Here is an 18,259-nt window from a genome sequence, read left to right on the forward strand (position 1 = left end):
TCAGGTTATTATTATTGTTTACTAATCTGGCGTAGCAGTTTGCTTTAGTTTTGCTTCCTTTATTTTTGAAACTTTTTTTTACGCTGATTGCGGATCAGGAAAGGAAGAAGGAGATGTAAACACATTCGGCTAATTTACAATTTGCCCTCGAAGATAACATAGTCACCATCACGCCCCTGCGACCTAGATCCGGTGTCATCGGCTAGCTATAAAACAGTTAAGAAAACATTTAAACAATTTCCTAACGCATGAGGTCGCAGGAGACACCGCGGTGCGTGGAGTGGGGCCGGTGAGTATAAAAGACAACGAAGCCCCTAACAGCCTACAACTCTGCACATAGCTATAACTACACCATGGCAAAGGTAAGACACTTATTTTAATATATGACAGTTTATCATTCATTCAATAGTTTAAATGACAAGAATCCTTCACACATAAATTACGTGTATAATAAGAAAAACCAAGAAACAAAGTTACTTAATATTACATAACGTATACTTAAACACTATTTATTATAGCAAGCTAATTAAGTAATTAAGCTTCATGTTGAATATCGATTCTCACTTAAAATTAACTTTTGGAAATTATCAAAATACTTAAAAACGCACATCCTTTATCTTGTCAAACTTCTGGCATAAACAATATACATATAAAATGGGAACCTAATTGTATTGGAATCTATTGTCTATGTTATGGAAAATAGGAATCTAATTGCAATAGCAATTAAATGTTTGTGTGCCTTAGTATAACTGTAACTGTATAATAACATATTTATCAATTACGTAATTATGAATGAGACTACTTACACTAAGTTTTCTCTTTTATTTCGCAAACTTTATCCCTTTACTTCACTTTACATATAAGGTACGGTATATATTTATATACCTTATAGTGCAAGCAATCGTAAAAGTAGTAAATATTAATAAATATATTCTACTTTAGTAATTTACGCAAAATCAATCATCCTTTGAATTTCATACACATTTTAATTTATTAATTGAATAACGGACCTCATTTTGTCCATTTTAAAATTCAAGCTCTATAATCATACTTAAAATATTCCCAATAATATATCAAATATCAATAAAAAAAAATATATCACAACTAAAAAAAATCTATTATTAAAATTAAAAATGTATATCATATATTAAAATATTATTATCTATGACATAAAACATAGCGTTATTCACATTGTCAAAATTATGAGTTCACGTTTATCATAATTTGTTATTTTTTTAAAAAAATGAAATATCACATTTGTAATGATTCAACCATTGAAATATTACTTTATTAGTATGTAATATACTTCTGCCGTACCAATAGTCTCCTAACTAATACTATACAACTAATATACTTAAACACAAAAAAATATAATACACAAAAAACATAGATTATAAACACAGTTGTTGGACCACTGAAATGTCTTATACACGGCCTCAAGGCATTGCTATTTTCGTTATGTTTTGTAAATAAATCACAAAGTTTAATAAACCATTAAACAGTAGATAAATTAATATAATATCATTAAATTCGGATTCACAAGGTCAGACATAATTATCCAAGATAATTTTATCATTATTATTAAAAAATTATAATAATTTGATATTATTATCAAACTATCATTATTTTATCTTACCATTTGTTAACAGTATGAAATAAAAGTGACTAGCACGTGTAAATGAGTGTTTAACACTTATAATTCACTAAAATGTTGTGGGCTTACCCTGTTTACTCATTCCTTAGTTATTTGTGACTACAACTATGACTAATATTTTGAGCAATGATATATTTGCAAGTAATAAAAAAAAACTAATGTATTATCTCACCATTAAAATTTAATTAATTATTTATTAACTATTAATTATTAGGCGTCTTTTTGGAATTATTCCGAATAAATTAAAAAATAACCTTTGTCATTTATTACATGTACATGATCATATAACGCCTTAATCCTGAGTTTTTAGACACAGTGGAAATCAATTCTGCAAAAAATTACAATTAACATTTTAAAAAACATACATACATTTATTGTTAAATACACGTGGTTAAAACTTTTATTTTTAAATGATCATTTGAAGTAGCATTATAATAATACTAAAAAAATAGCTTCATAGTTAATTTACGTTTTACACTTTTTAAACGTTATAATGAATTTATATAATATATTAATGGCATTGTAAAGGGAAAATTCTAATAATTAATAACAAATATGGGTGATTATCTGCGCTAAAAAACAAAACTAATAATAATAACCAAAAAGGTCATTATAGTTTCCTCAATAATATGGCTATGTTGCCAATACGTACAGTAATTTCTTGGGTGCTTGCAAATTTCTAAAATGCCTTTTCCTATAAACTTTATTATATTAACTTTGAAATACAGATAATTATGTTTCTAATGGAAATGCAAATCTCCATAGAAAGAAAAATTTCATGGAATAAGAACTTTCTGAAAAGAAAATAGGTGATTAAAAAATGAATATAAATATTCTGATAAAATCGATACTAGATCATTTTTTCTCTTATCTCCTAGTCAAGCTTTGGGTCAATTTGGAAGACGCATTTTCAGAATATAGGCACTGCAAAGAAAAATTACATTTACCCATTCGTAAACCAAAGTAGTTGAGTGTATTCAGAAAATTTATACTTGATTATTCTTGTGCGCCAGTGTAAGATCTAACTATCCCATGAATTCAGTACAAATCGTAGAAGCTTTTTTGAAAATATATGTGTGCCAAAGAAACCACGTTTACGCACTTGTATAAGCGAAATTATCTTATTTTGTTCATTGGAGATGATATAAAACATGTTGGTACCAATCCGGACAATACAAGGAAATTTCATCAAACTCGGGTTAACGCTAGTTGTTGTTTGGTTCATTACACGGATTTAGATAGATGAATACAAATTTTAATTGATTAATACAGACTGACATGAAACTTAATTCATTCCTATATAATTAAACGTAAAATTGTCAGTTCTAAATGACTGAAGTACTATATCCATAATTGAGGAAGCGAAAATAGTATTTATTATTTTACCAGTCTGCCCCCTCGACTTCTTTTGAGTACTTCAGATGATCCATTCCTACTTTACTGGAAGGTTGTTTCTTTGAATGTTAAATCTGGTAAAATGATGGGAGCTGATAACTTAAAAGGTAAGTGCATATTTGACGCGATTATCTTATTTACCTAATTTCATTTAGGAAAGAACATATTTCTCATAATAATGGAATATTGGTACATATATGACTTAATTGAAATCTCTTTTTCCCGTTGAAAATTATTCAAATTTTGTATGATTATTATGAATAATATTAAATTGGCCGCTATGGTCGCATTAATACTATTATAAAATCATTAGTTAACCCCCGTGAGAGCTCTCAAATTTGATATCCAACTTCGAATGTATAAAGAATAATGTTTGACCCATGCGTTATTGCAAATACGTTTGAGTTTAGAGCTTTATAGCGCAAAGTCCGGGACGCTCCGCAGAAACAAACTAAAATTCGAAATTATTAAATTATATTAATAAAAAAAACCTCCCTATTTTGAGATGTTTCACAATATTCATGGGATATCACTGTGTAATTTTAGAAATCAAACCTAGGAATTAGTTGAGCCGTGAGCAAAAAAACCATTGATATGGTTTACCTTCCCTACCATACCTACAACGTAAAAACTAAACTCATTTGATTTAATGATTTGTTAGTATTTTGAGATCAAATTGTTTAAAAAAATTCTTGGAATATCACTGTGTAATTAAAGCCACATAACCCATTGAATTAGTAGAGTATTCTGCTCAAACATTGTTGTATACGTACAAATTAAAAGAATACATATTTGAAACAACCATTTTTAGCATCTAAAGCTCAACTTGATTTAAAACAATTACGACATCTAGTTTAATAATGGGAATGAACGAACGTTAAAATCAGCTAAACCATTCCCTCGAATAATCGTCACACACCAATAAGGGCAGATCTTAGTAGATACCAAATCACTGTTTTACACTACTTATGACAACGCTAATTGGATAAAATCTATGAAATCTGTATAAAATTATATTCACAATATTTATTGGTAAAAATACCTTGGTATGTCAATTAAGGAAGTTAATGACAGTAACTCACTAGTAAAAGCTCCAATGTTAGCTGTGAAATGCTAACTCCTTTAAACTAATTTTAATTCAGTATTGCTTAAAGAGTAGTAAAGTATATATTAAACCAATCTGGATTAATGAAAAAGAGCGGGACCTGTCCATGATTCTTTTATATATGTCTTTGAAAAAAAGACATATATAAAACACCTGCTTCGAGGAGGTTTATTGCATTGACACTGACGGATCCGTAAGATACGCCGATATTGTCGTATTTACAAAAATTTGAGGCACTGCTCTGGTCTTGGATCCAACGGTAAGATTTGAGAGTAATGATCTCGAACAGGAAGGTGGAGTGGAAAGGGGGAAAAAATATATATGAAAAATGTATCCCTTTCCTTAAGGAAAAATTCCGCGAGACCTTCGGAGATAAAGAGAGTTCACCGTGAGAAGCTTCTGGTTTGGATCTCGCGGAACAATACTAGATAGAACAAGGAGCTTCTTAGAAGGACTAGGTGTTAGCATTGGGGATATTGCGATCTTAGCAGAAAATATTATTTTGGACTCCCTGGGGATCATACATCATCACCTGCATGGGCATTAGCTCTAGATTATTCATTGTTTTATTTTTTTTATTTTAGTAGGTGGGCCTGTCGATTTGTGTGTTTTAACTTATTTATTCATTAAATTATTTTATTTTTATTATTATTATTACTTTTTTTACTTATGTATCTAATCAAGTATTTTTTTTAACCAATTTTTATTATAGTTTCCTTTAAATCTATGTATTAGTGTTGTTTAGGTAAAATGTATTTATTTGTTTGTTTTACTGTAAACTGATCTACTACTGTGACTAGTATTTCTTTGGTTTGATCTCACTTCGCTGTCTAATAGTGAATTTGTTTAGCGAGTCACTGGGGAGGATCTGAGAGGGGGAATTTGGTAGAGTAAATTTGTCAATCAAATGAAATAAAATTGTGAAATGGAATGGACAAGAAAGGGAAAGAAAAAAGGAATAAATTGAAATATTTGAATTTACTGTGAAAGAAAACTGTGGGGAGAAAAAAAAATGTTTTTTTTTTCTATTTTATTATATCATGTAAAAATATGTGATTTATATATGTCCAATCACGGATTGATTAGTATGCTGTGTAATGTAGCAACCCGATGTATTTGGGCAGCATGAATGAATAAAGTATTTCTCTCTTTAAAAGTGTTTTTGAGTTATGTACCGAAAAAAATAAACAAGTGTGATGGATATCATGGCAAACACATGGCAACAATAGCGACTATAGTTGGATTTTTTTAGATTTAATATGTGCCTAATTCGTGCGCCATCTCAAAAACGGTTCATTTTTTAAATTTAAAACAGAGGACTAAGCTTACTTGAGAAGGCTGTCCGTATCGAAATCTATAAAACCCAATTTGAACCGCCTCGATGTGCCTGACAGAGTTGTGAAATAACTCACTTTTTCGAATGACTTTTACTTAAGTTCCAGTATGAAACTAAGGTCTAAATTAAGTTACGATTGCAATAACCATATATTACAAAATGCATAACTGATTAACCTAGAATCATCATAACAAATAATATTCATAATAACAGCAAATCCTACATTTACAGACTATACTTCAACAATACATGTATGTTAAAAAATGGTATTTATTGATTCTAATGTTTTGTGCGTTTGTTTGGGTAATTGTGATTGTATTTGAAAACTAGGTTAGTAAGATCTGGTATTTATGTAGACATACAGACTAATCAGTGGTAGCAGATAGAGGTATATTTCATGGGACCAAGACTGACTACTTAACATACTAACTTTTTTTTAACACAAATTGCTAAATATTTCAATATAACATTATTTTTTAAAATCCATTAAAAAAAGAAATAGGCAAATACAAGAAAATTCTGTATTAAATGCTACGTTCATTAAAAAAAGAAGATTTGGTGTGCTATTATCTTTTAGGTATATATTTCATCTTTTTATTCATGAATTAATACATAAATATTTTTTCTGAGTAGGTTTCTTATATTATTTTCCCAACTGTAGTCACTTAACATTTTGGAACAATTATAAATTACGACATTTATTGTATTTAATCAAATATTGATTAAATGTAAGAAAGGGTGTGCGATCTATTTCAATTACATTTCACACATTCACTACCTGACTCCTAATTATGGCAGATAATTGTTTTTTCCAGTTTTATTTTATCTTCATTTATTTTTTAGGATTCAATCCATCGGGAGACCTCTTTTGGCCATATATAGACTTTATAAAATGAGTATCAGATATTTCTGAAGGTTACTTACTAATTGAGGAAAACTTTGCTGCTGATTAAATTTTCATATTGCAAAGTGTTGATCAGGAAACACCTTCTGATTCCAAAGCCCATAAGACAATAATAGCAGTTTTCCAATTGTATGCAACATTTACATTCAGAGTATACATGTCACAATACTAATTTTTTTGCTTGGATGAGTCAGAGCAAAACTTTTAACTTCTTCTCATCCACACGTACTGCCATATGAGGAAATGTAACACAGTATCTACTAATAAATAATATTTTGTCATATTATATTTAGTTAAAATACGACACTCTAATACACTATTAAATGCCACGGTTACGTAAACGAAACCCTATGTAATGCACTAAAGACTGTTTAAAGAAACTGGGAACAAAGACAGACCAAAGACGGCAATAAATCAAATTCATATCATACCTCGTTGAGCAACAACCTCAGCCTGGTCATAAATACAACTTGCGGTCTTTGAAACATCTCTTTCTCTCATAGAGTGTCTCCAAGCACCTACCTGGTTACATATCAGCGCTTGGATTCATTTCTTGGATCTATTCAGAAGTGTCTCTTCCTTATTTGATCATATTGATTTGCAAACTAGGCAAAGTTGAACAAATGATCATGGAAAGCAAATTGTTATACAATACCATTAAATTTATTACAATCAACAGTCATCAGCAATCGTTGAAGAGACAGCTCCACTTAATGACGATCTCCCCCTACTGTCCTGAAAGGAAATGATTTAGATCGTCTATTTTAGAACAGACATCTGGAGTACCACGTAGTTATTATCTCTCTAAAACCATGTGTCAATAATTCTTAAGTTTAAAATATATCTTTAGAGTGGATATTTAAATTAATTTTGATAGTTGATGATCTTTTGAAAAAATAGGATTTTCAATCTTCACTTTCGGAAGGTTATTTGAACTGTAATAGTGTTTTATAATAAATAATTCAAAACACTATCCAAATTATAGTCTCAAAACTTTTATTTCTTTTACACGTCCAACGTTTCGGCCAATTCGGCCATCTTCAGGGACAATCTACTCAATTCACTATGAAACATATAATTTAACCATTCCAAAAACTTCATACAGGCTATTCTGCCCAGGTCAAAACATTTATATCTAATAAGTCAAATATCCATTAAAAACCACAGTCAAAATTATTTCTCTTTAAACACTATTAATACACTTTTATTATAAAATAGAGTAATAAAAGTGTATTAATAGTGTTTAAAGAGAAATAATTTTGACTGTGGTTTTTAATGGATATTTGACTTATTAGATATAAATGTTTTGACCTGGGCAGAATAGCCTGTATGAAGTTTTTGGAATGGTTAAATTATATGTTTCATAGTGAATTGAGTAGATTGTCCCTGAAGATGGCCGAATTGGCCGAAACGTTGGACGTGTAAAAGAAATAAAAGTTTTGAGACTATAATTTGGATAGTGTTTTGAATTATTTATTAAAAAATTGCCAGTCTCAAGAAAGAATTTTAAGATTATAAATATGTAATAGTGTTATTATTAGCTTCCTTTGATATGATTTATGTAGGTTTCGATGTGTTATGGAAAGTTCATTTGGTAAAATCATTTGTTATTGAATGTGGGTACCCTTAATTGAGTAGAAATCTGGCAGTCGAGTGTGATCGTCTGACCAAATCACCTCCTTAGGCAACCGTTGGTTGAATAGCAGTACTTACTTCCTTACAAAGTACTGCACCTCTAACCCTTTATGGATTGTAGTGGTATAGATTTAATTTTTATTTATTATAAATTTCATGATAAACTGTATAGATCAAATGGAGTAGTTTTGTGTTGTAGGATTGAGTACGGAAACTATAAACATAGCATCCAATAACGTAAATTCTGTACGTGATATACTACTTTTTTTAACAGCTTCCAAAGATGCATCATAGTAAGTTATACCATACCTCCTCTACAAATATAAACCAGGTATTTTGGTTCAAACAGTTCCGACTAAGGAAGTACTTTTTCTAGACCAACGCTTTCTGGATATGGATATCAGGATCACGCTTAGCCGATAGGATTTTCACTATTTCAGGGAATACCCTTTATAAAGGATGAGTGTGCCACAGAAGGTTTATTTAACATAATAAATAATTATCTGCATTAGCCGGACTCGATTCGGGCTCAGGAGTGTTTTACCCACTAAGCTACTCCTCGCCATGATATCGTACCTTCAGGAACGGAGTGATACTATAATAAAGGCAATATAAGTCCCAAGATTCGAAATTATTTCCAAATGAATAATGATATAATATTGTAATGGATATAAATAAAAAACATACATATTGAATATAAAATATATATATTTCAGAAATAGCTTTTCCTTATTCTTTGAACCTAAATATTAAAGGAGGACGTGTCTTCGCCATGCTTTAGGGAACATTGTTAAGACTTTTATTTAATCTTTCTATGCTATTCGTTCCAACGAAAACCGTTTGAATCTATTTTTGGTCCTCGAGTGATTCCTTTAAAGATAAAATCCATTAAAACCAGCAAATTAAGATTTTTAATTTAATTCATTTTAATTATAATGTCCACCTTTCAATTTTATTTCGTGTTTACACTCATTGTTGTGAAGTTTACCACTTAGTCACTTGAGTCGACCCACGTTCAATACTTAGCACTTAGCGTTGCACAACAGTTCCTCATACAGGCCTTACCTTTTGTCATCCTCAGTATGTATTGAATAACAGTCCGTTACAACACATATTGCATGCATTAGAATCAAATAGACAGTTTAATAGTTTTAAAATACTTTTCCATAAAACGTTTATCTACGTAGTTTAGTTTATATACTAAATGAAATAAATAATTCAACAAGATGTTTTATGTGAGTATTGAAAAAAATATTATATTATTAATTTTTGTTTTTTAATCTCTGACGAAACAACATATCATAATTCACTTGTATGAACTAGTAAATAATTAAAAGTAAAAGTAAAATCTTTGATAAATTTATGTAGTGGAGGCCGTGTACGTTCAGCCAATATTTTCGATCTTTTTTAGAATAAAACGATGTTCTTCTATCACTGATTTAATAATTCCTAAACGTCAAAACGTTATAATTACTAATTTTGCACAATTGAATACTCAATTAATGTAATTCATGGTATTGTCATGTGGGTCGAACTACTCAGTGCATGGGGGTAGGTTGGTACTGCTAGTGGGATGCAACGGAGCGCCTTGCACTTCATGTTATTGTTGTTTTGGGAGTTAAATTGTTAAACAAGCTCTAAAGTTTCTTATACATACGAAAATAATCCCTGTTGCATTTCTTATTGATAAGCTGCACATTTTTTGCAACTGCTCTGAAGCCATTCCATGATAGGCGTACTTTTATTTAACGCATTTAAAAGACAGTTAAACATAAATCATATTCATATTGATTATCTTCATCACCATTTTCTTCTTTTGTTACTTTCTCTCAAGTCGTTTTTCAGAATTTTTGACTTCTGCCATCAAGCCGTTCCATGGATTACAAAATGTTAAAAAAATCATAACAGATAGTTCTTCTATGCTATAAATGAGAATATTAATTTTATTTTTTATTTTCACATGGTTATTTTTAGACCTATTTATTAATTTTTTTGTTAATTTGGAAAAACAACATTTTTGTCAATGGAAATCAGTAAGTTCTTTTCCTTGAGCGTTTCACTTTCCTGGATTGGATTCATGGGGTTGCATAAAGACTACTTCAAGTGAATTAAAGAATAATATTATGAATATAATTCAAAAATACTGAACACACTAAATTCTAGTGGGTCAGCATAATTGATGATAGTGGACGAGGCTACACCGTCACCATTTGTGTTTTACATTTATAGAAAAAAGTGATGATAAGAAAGAATACAATGGAATGAAGTTTTATTTTATTTTTAATTATATTTTAATATAGATTCTAAAATGTATCCAAAACTTGTACTATCTTTAGTATATTTACTGCATTTTAAAACATCTTCACGGAATGTTTTGCGAACATGAGGTAACAGTTCTCAACCAACTTTATGTTAAATCGGCAGAAACATTTATACTTTTAGCCCCTAAATTTGCTTCTTACTTATTCAGAGAGAATATTGCTTGATTTTGAATATTGCCTTTGTAAAGTTATGTAATATTGTGTATCGTGAATCGTTTCGTATACTGTTTATTTAATCACCAATAATTTAAACTACATGATAGTTAACATTGATAAATATTCGTTCTTTCAAAACTTTTAAAATCAAAAAAGGTATATTACGTAATTTCTACGCAATCAGGAACCTCTTTGTTTCCTTTCTTTTCGAAAAATGCTACTTAAATAGACAAGGCGAAGAAACTTTCACTTTGTGCTTGACGGGGAAAAAAAATAAACAAAAGCTATTCGCTTCCATAACAAATATCGTCGATGTTTAATAAATAGGACGAATTCAAAAACTAGGTATTTCACGATTTTCACATGTTTATTGGAATATTCATGGATACTAATAGTTTATCTAAGGTTTGTTCAATTTTGATATGTACTATTTTTTTAAAAATAATAATATAGTATAGGAAAAACAGTTTTCTAGATCAGGTCGAGTACAAAATATGATCTCATCAAAATTATTTTATTCACCCTATTTACAGATCAAATATTGACGATATATTCAATCAAAAATCATGATTTCTTCCAGTATGTATATACAAATGACGGTGGTAAATATTTAATTGAAAGTTCAATACTTTCCTCATCAAAACAGAAAAATATGTATCGTCACTTAAGGAATGGTACTCATTAAAAATTTTAATGATTTTTTTTAAAATTTTTAAAATAGAATCATCATTCTTGATATATCTTATCTCAACCATCGTTCAATAGGGTACCTATATATTATTTTCTGGATGTGAGAAATATTTAGAATGAAATATTGACTTTTTTTCAATAGCATAAAGTTTTTGTTTCTGTTACCAGGTATCTCAGCTTAATCTACTAAATTTTTCATACATATTACGAATTACTCGTACAACGAAACTCGCTGGTTTCCACAAATTCTCACAATAATCCTGAAACCAACCGAACGATCTTTTCATTAATAAAAAAGAATTTTAACTCACAATACTTTGCAAGGTCCTCCAATTTTGAGAACTTAAATGGTTTCCTATTAAAGATATTTTACTATACCTAAAGCGTCCATGAAATTTTGTATTTTATTCGATCTTTTAATTTGGATGGTTATTATTCTTTTCGACTTATTTAACCACTTGAAGAATAATTGTGCTACGATTTTTATTTTTTATTTTTTTTACCCGAATAAAGTTTGGTAACCGCTGTTATTGATTGCATTCCTTCCTAATGTAATGTTTTATCCAAATAAGTTTGTGTAGGCTAGATTCAAGGTTCATTTACATATTTAACTGATGGTAAATTTTTAATCCTATTGTCAATAAACCTCACTGCAGTTTGAAATATACTGTTCAATCCGTCAAACAAAGTGCTTTTCTGATTTTCTATGCGCTTGTAAAAACATCTAAGATTACACTTGTCCTATTGAATAAATAAATCAGGCCATTCTTATAAACTTTCTTCAAAGGAATAATCCAAATTTTTGAATGTACTACATTCATCTTTCTTGAGTAGCTGTATTATTTTACAAACTATATAATATGATATATTATATAACAACGAAGGTAATATTGGAGGTAAGAAACAATAACGGCAAGCTGCATGTTAGATGCTAAGATTAGATGGACCTGACAATGCTTTATCCAGTAAAATTATTCAATGACGTTTTTTCTAAGAATAAATAACTTTAAATTTGTTTTTATTATAATGAAGATAACCTGAGCGTAGGAGAACTCATACGATACATTAAAGTACACATACTCGGGAGAAATGTTTCAGCAACCACTTTGTGTTATATTTTTTTATAATTACGGAGTTGTACAAACAAGATAAGGCAAATTAACAAACACGCCTGGGAAGATGTGAAATAATTGACAGCATTGAATGACAGCATTGACCAACAGTGGGAAACTGAACAGCAAACTCACACATACTACGCCTTGGATCTTTAACACGATAGCTTCAGCCTTGACCCCAGAGTCTATACAACCACTACACCATCTCTCTCCTCTCACTCTCTCTCTCTCTCTCTCTCTATCTATCTATATATATATATATATATATATATATATATAAACAAAAACAGTATGTGGTTCTTAGATAAGATAACTAATTGCATTTAATTGATAAATAAAATATCATAAATTATTTTAATAGCACTAATTGATATCTGTTTTCCGCTTGTATGTTTAGCATCGATAAGTAGGTTTATCAACTTGGAAAAATGAGATCTTACATTTAGAGATCATATCAAACTTTCAACCAGTTCACTTCGGTTCATTGTTCTCAAGACTTATAAAACAATGTTTATAAAAATTGAAGTTTATTTTATTTCCGTTTTGTACATAACTTTACCATAAACACCATAAAAATAGATTAACATTATCCTTATATTCAATCCACCTACTACTTATTAATTCCCCTGAAGATTTAAATAACAATGACACTTCCTTCCGAAAAGGCAGGAATTAACACATGTTATCTGGCCTTTGATGGCAGATTATTCATAAAGTAATCGAGAATAGATTTCCAAAGAGTCAACCTGACATATCTTTTACGGTTATTATTAGAATTAATCTTCCAAGATCCTTCACCTCTGACCAAGCAGATGACGTCCCTCCTGAGTTGCAAAGATATTGCGCCACTGGCTCCAAAAGTCAGGACCATCAGCATTGTTGAGAAACTGCTGTTGCGCAGACACTTCCTAGAACAGAACTATTAATACGTCAGGATAGATGTTAGCTCTGGACCACACGAACGTCATTAAATTTATTCCGAAAAAAATAGCTAACAAAAGTTTGGCAGATATAATGAGATGAATAGTCAGGCTAAGAATCACTGTCACCTAAATAAAAAAAAAGGCAATTATTCGTAGGTAAAAACAATTAGTTATTTCTTGAAAAGTACAGTTATATTAGCGCTAAAAATACTAGTGAATGTAAATAAACAAGCAAAATATATAAGAACATGAAACATTTACTTTAACGATTTTGTTCCGACAAGATGGCTGCATCTATCCGTTGGTGCTAAAATACAACAATCGTTTCTAAAAAGTTTAATTATTGAGAAAATGTGGATGCTGCAACAACTTAGAAACTAACACTATACAATTTTGAAATTATTTATGGAGATATCACTAATAATCCAATTTATGTAATACGGCTAAAATACAAAATATTCCTAAACAAGTAAATCAAAAGCGAATTAAAAACTGAAATATAGCTAGTTTGAAAAAGGCAACTAATTAAAGAATAATAATATATAGGCTTTTGTTACAAAATTTAGTTACCAAACACAAAAAATTATTGAAATAAAATGAATGAACTACATCTTGTGAACAGAATAATTTACAACTAATAAATAGTTGTAAAAATCAGAATTAATTGTGATTTTCCAAACATCTAACATCTAAATATCCTTACTCGGAAGAATGGACTTTTTTCTAAAAAGTTTAAAACGTTTTTATAGTCTCTCAAAAAATAAAATAAAACCTAAATAATGTCCATCTCCTTGATAAATTAAAGTGACAGCATAGGAATTAAAAATAGGACACTCGAATCCTTCAGGTGAATTGTTGACAGAGGAATCAATTTTTAATAAATGTGTTTTAAAGGGAAACAATTTTAGTCATAATTTATACCGGATTCCAAAAGCTTATAAAAAAAAAAAAAATGAGGTTATTAATAACTAACAACATCATGTCTCTTTTCCTACAACAATATTAGTTTCTATTTATATAAATATTATATTTTTAATGCTCAGGAAACACTTTCAATGTCTTTTATAATCCGAGTGCCTATCTTTCTCTTGCGTTTGATTTTCACGAAATTGTTATTATAATATTTTATAATGGATTTTAGTAATATTATAGACTTAATATTCCTTTTTGAAACTTTAATTCAAATTTATTTCTTATTATATCAACGTTCCGAAGTAACACTCCGTCTTCAATGTGTTTAATTTTTTTTCATATATTAAACGGAAAAATATGGTATAACAAAGCGCATACACAAGGATGCAATACCTGTTATTAAAATTTTATTTCAACAGCCTAATAGATAATACACATATTATGTAATAAACTTTGATATATAAGGCTAAAATATTCTACCATATTATCAAAAAAAATTGCCCACTTAAGGAATGAGTACATGTTTATCACACGAAAACTTGAAATCATATTTTTGTCCTTTTGAAACTGAATTATCTATATGCTATGTTTCATGATTCTTGAAACATCATTATTGATTGGATTTTTTTTTTTTAAAGAGTGCCGGAAACTTGTAACTTGCTTTAGTTGAAAAATATCTGCTAAAAAACACCATTAAAGCCTCTTTGACATACAGAAAATTATGAGATATTTTTCGTCAATTCACTTATGAAATAGGAATTAATCCTTGGATACTAGCCATCAAAGTAGATACTTACACGGGGAGATTTAGGGTAAAAGGTAGTTTTTAAGAACTGTAATCATACTTATATTACTAATCTCAATGGAAAATATAATAAATACAATTCATAATTCTTTTATATTTTTAAGTATATATATGTTTGTCCAATGAAAATATCATTAAATGTTGGGAATCATTTCCGCTACCAAGAAAATTATATTTATATCTTATTAAAAACATTATAGCACTGTAGTAGACATTAATTAAAAAGATAAAAAGTAAAACCTTCCAAGAGTAATATTTCGAAATGAATTAAATTCACAGAAATGCAGTGTTAATTGTACAAATGAATAACTATTTTTCTCACAAAATATGTGTAATGTACATCGTTTTATATACTGTCTTTGTCTTGAATATTCTGTTTTATAAAACTCATATAATTTTTAATTTTAAAAAAACCTTTTTTTAAAATTAAAAAAAGTTAAAAAATAATTTTTATTTGTCTTTTCCAGACAGAATTTTTGATGATCCTCTGTGGAATGGTAGCTGTAGGACTTGGAAGGCCACAGGTCCAGTCTTCACAGGGGTCAAATACAACTCCAATCCCAATTCTAAAGTATGAAAATGAAGGTGTCAACTATGATGGATCCTACAAGTGGAGGTAAGTGAGGTTGAGAAATGCGGTCCATTTGTAATTATAATTAAAACATGAAATAGATTAAGATGTATAACAAATTTTCAATATTTGAGTTTTTCTAATGAATGTAGGTGTCATGCATTTGTTTTGCTTTGTAACATTAACAAAAGTAAATTCTTGGGTAATTGCATGATTTTAAAAGAAAGTGTTTAACAAATGTTATGTGTTATGAAAAAAGTACTTTTTTAGATTTTATAATCGTTTATGTATTCTTGAACAACGTTACGGATATCAATTGTTCATTATCGATAACCAATAACTATTATAAGACTACCAGATCAGTAATTTGGCTATCTTGTTCCATAAAATGTACTTTTCGTACATTACTTTTTATGTTCTTCAGTTCAATTTAGTTATAGGAAATATTTAAACCCAATTAGTGAATAAATAAGTGTATGGAGTTTGAAGAGTATTTTCCCAAGAAATTGTATTGATTTGTTTTTTCTGTTAGTGCAATATGACTTTATAGCTCTGAAGTATCTGAGAGAGATAAATAAAAAAAAATAACAGGAACTCACTAAAAAATACATTAAATATAAAATTCATATTTTATTTCTTAGCAATTAGACGTCCTTTATATAATTTATTAGATAAATTGCATTTCATATATTAAATAACGTCAAAATCGTTAACGTTAAAGGTTATGGTCTTCATTGTCTGAAAAGATCTTAAATTACAAAGTTTTGAATTATACTTTGGTGTCCAATGAATTTAGAGTGTAAATTTAAATAAAAATCTAACAGTAGTTTCAGCAATACATTCTGATTATTAATTTTAATGTACTTTCCCATAATGTATATTAATAAACTACTACTACCTTAACAACAAAAAGAGAAAAAATGTCTTCATATCACCCTGTGTGATGGATGGGGAACCTGAGTAAGTTGTTTATGCCCTTGTACTAGTAAGAGTATAAGGCCGACTTACATTTGGCCTCGGCGAAAATGATTAAGCTTGCAGAGATGCCCAGACTGTTGGCTACTAAAACTAAGAAGTTTGAAAAAACACGTTGGCCGATGTGTTGTGCACACAATGAGATGTTAATTGTATTGTTTTTTACAGTAAAAAAATAAAACAAAAGATTAAGTTTCTTTTAACATAATAAAAAAGAAGAACATATATTACATAATCGATCTTTTAAGACCAAATGTAGGCCACAACAATATTAACTATTTATGACTGTACGTTGAAAATAAGCGAATTTGGTTCGTTGTATAAAATAAAGATGTGAACCAAGAAATATTAAAGTTTATGATGTCTCTTTGAAATTATGTAATATATAAAAATATTAAGAACCTTTTGAAAAATATTTTAAGGCAAACTTAAATTTATTCTCATGAACTATAAAAAAACCAAAAGGTTGCTTGCTTTCCTACTTCCATAAAACATTTTGCAATGGATATTCTGCACGTTATGCATTATTTTTATTATTATGTATGTGTATAATTAATTATCATTATGAGTTTATTCTTACATTTTTTTTTTTTTAGTTACGAAACTGGTAACGAGATAGTCGCCGAAGAGAGCGGATTCGTGAAGAACTTTGGAGTCCCCGAACAAGAAATCCAAACTGCTCAGGGTTCGTACTCCTACACAGCCCCAGACGGTACACGAATCACTGTGACCTACACCGCCGACGAGAACGGTTTCATCCCGCAAGGAGACCACCTGCCGACCCCTCCTCCGATACCAGCAGCCATCCAGAAGGCTCTAGACTTCATCAGGTCACAACCAGAGAATCAAGAAGTGACTGGTCCGGGAACGGCCAAGTACTGAACTTCCTAGCTTTCTACGACCGTGAAAAAACTCTTTACAAGAAGTTACCAGTGTAATGTTGTGTTACCAGAACTGATGAATGATCTGAAATGTTACTAGATTCACTAAAGAACATGACATTAATTTGCCATTATAGTATAATAATAAATATAGGTTGGATCTGCACAAGATGAATGTCGACTGAAATAGTTAGTTTTTTTTTTTTTTTACGTTTCGTTTATTGTTCTATAATAAGCTCCTATAAATAATATCATTGATCAGAACAATGTGTCACTAAAAAACAGTTTTTGATACCAATGCTTTCTCTCTAAGCTCTACATTAAGTTTTTTATTAAATTGTAACATTAAAAGATTATTTTTTGTAATAAATATTTTTATATAATGATTGACTTATGATTTCAAAATCATATTACATTAAGTATTTTACTCCATGGAAATAGAAATTGTCGGACTAAGCCAAAGTGGTGTATTTGGGAATTTCTGAGAACGATTTGTCTGAATTATGGTTGCAGATACAAGGTAGCAGCTAATTTTTAATTTTAATATAAATCAATCAAAAATTAAGTATATTCAATAAGTGAAATCACACATCTAGTTAGGTCCATTTGCCATTGCCAAGGGGATAGAAAATCTTACAATCCTTCAAAAAATCAGTTGGAGTAAAGATACGCCACTTTGGCTATGAACACCCAAAATATAAATTATTAAGTAAATCAAGAAACTTCACTACCACTCTAGCTATCATAATTTTGTCTAAAATAGCAGAAAAGTAGCCTAGAATAATATTGATTTAATATTTTTTTTTGGGGGGGGAGGCTGGTATTTGTGGTAAAACGTGTTTACCCACAACAACAAAGAATAACCGAGTATTTATACAATT

General features: G+C 29.4%; 1 protein-coding gene across 1 annotated transcript; it reads left to right on the forward strand.

Annotated features, from left to right (window-relative positions):
- Window positions 1-236: 236 nt before the first annotated feature.
- Window positions 237-17,771, forward strand: LOC106687428 (endocuticle structural glycoprotein SgAbd-8; the record flags this gene model as incomplete). Its single annotated transcript, XM_014431313.3, is given in 3 exon segments — window positions 237-362; window positions 15,419-15,567; window positions 17,094-17,771. Coding segments are annotated over 3 exon segments (444 nt in total). The 5' UTR covers window positions 237-353.
- Between the last annotated feature and the right edge of the window lie 488 nt (window positions 17,772-18,259).

The sequence above is a fragment of the Halyomorpha halys genome, unplaced genomic scaffold, assembly GCF_000696795.3.
Source record: "Halyomorpha halys isolate HHAL.00 unplaced genomic scaffold, Hhal_1.1 Scaffold963.1, whole genome shotgun sequence".
In the NCBI taxonomy this organism is placed as follows: Eukaryota; Metazoa; Arthropoda; class Insecta; order Hemiptera; family Pentatomidae; genus Halyomorpha; species Halyomorpha halys.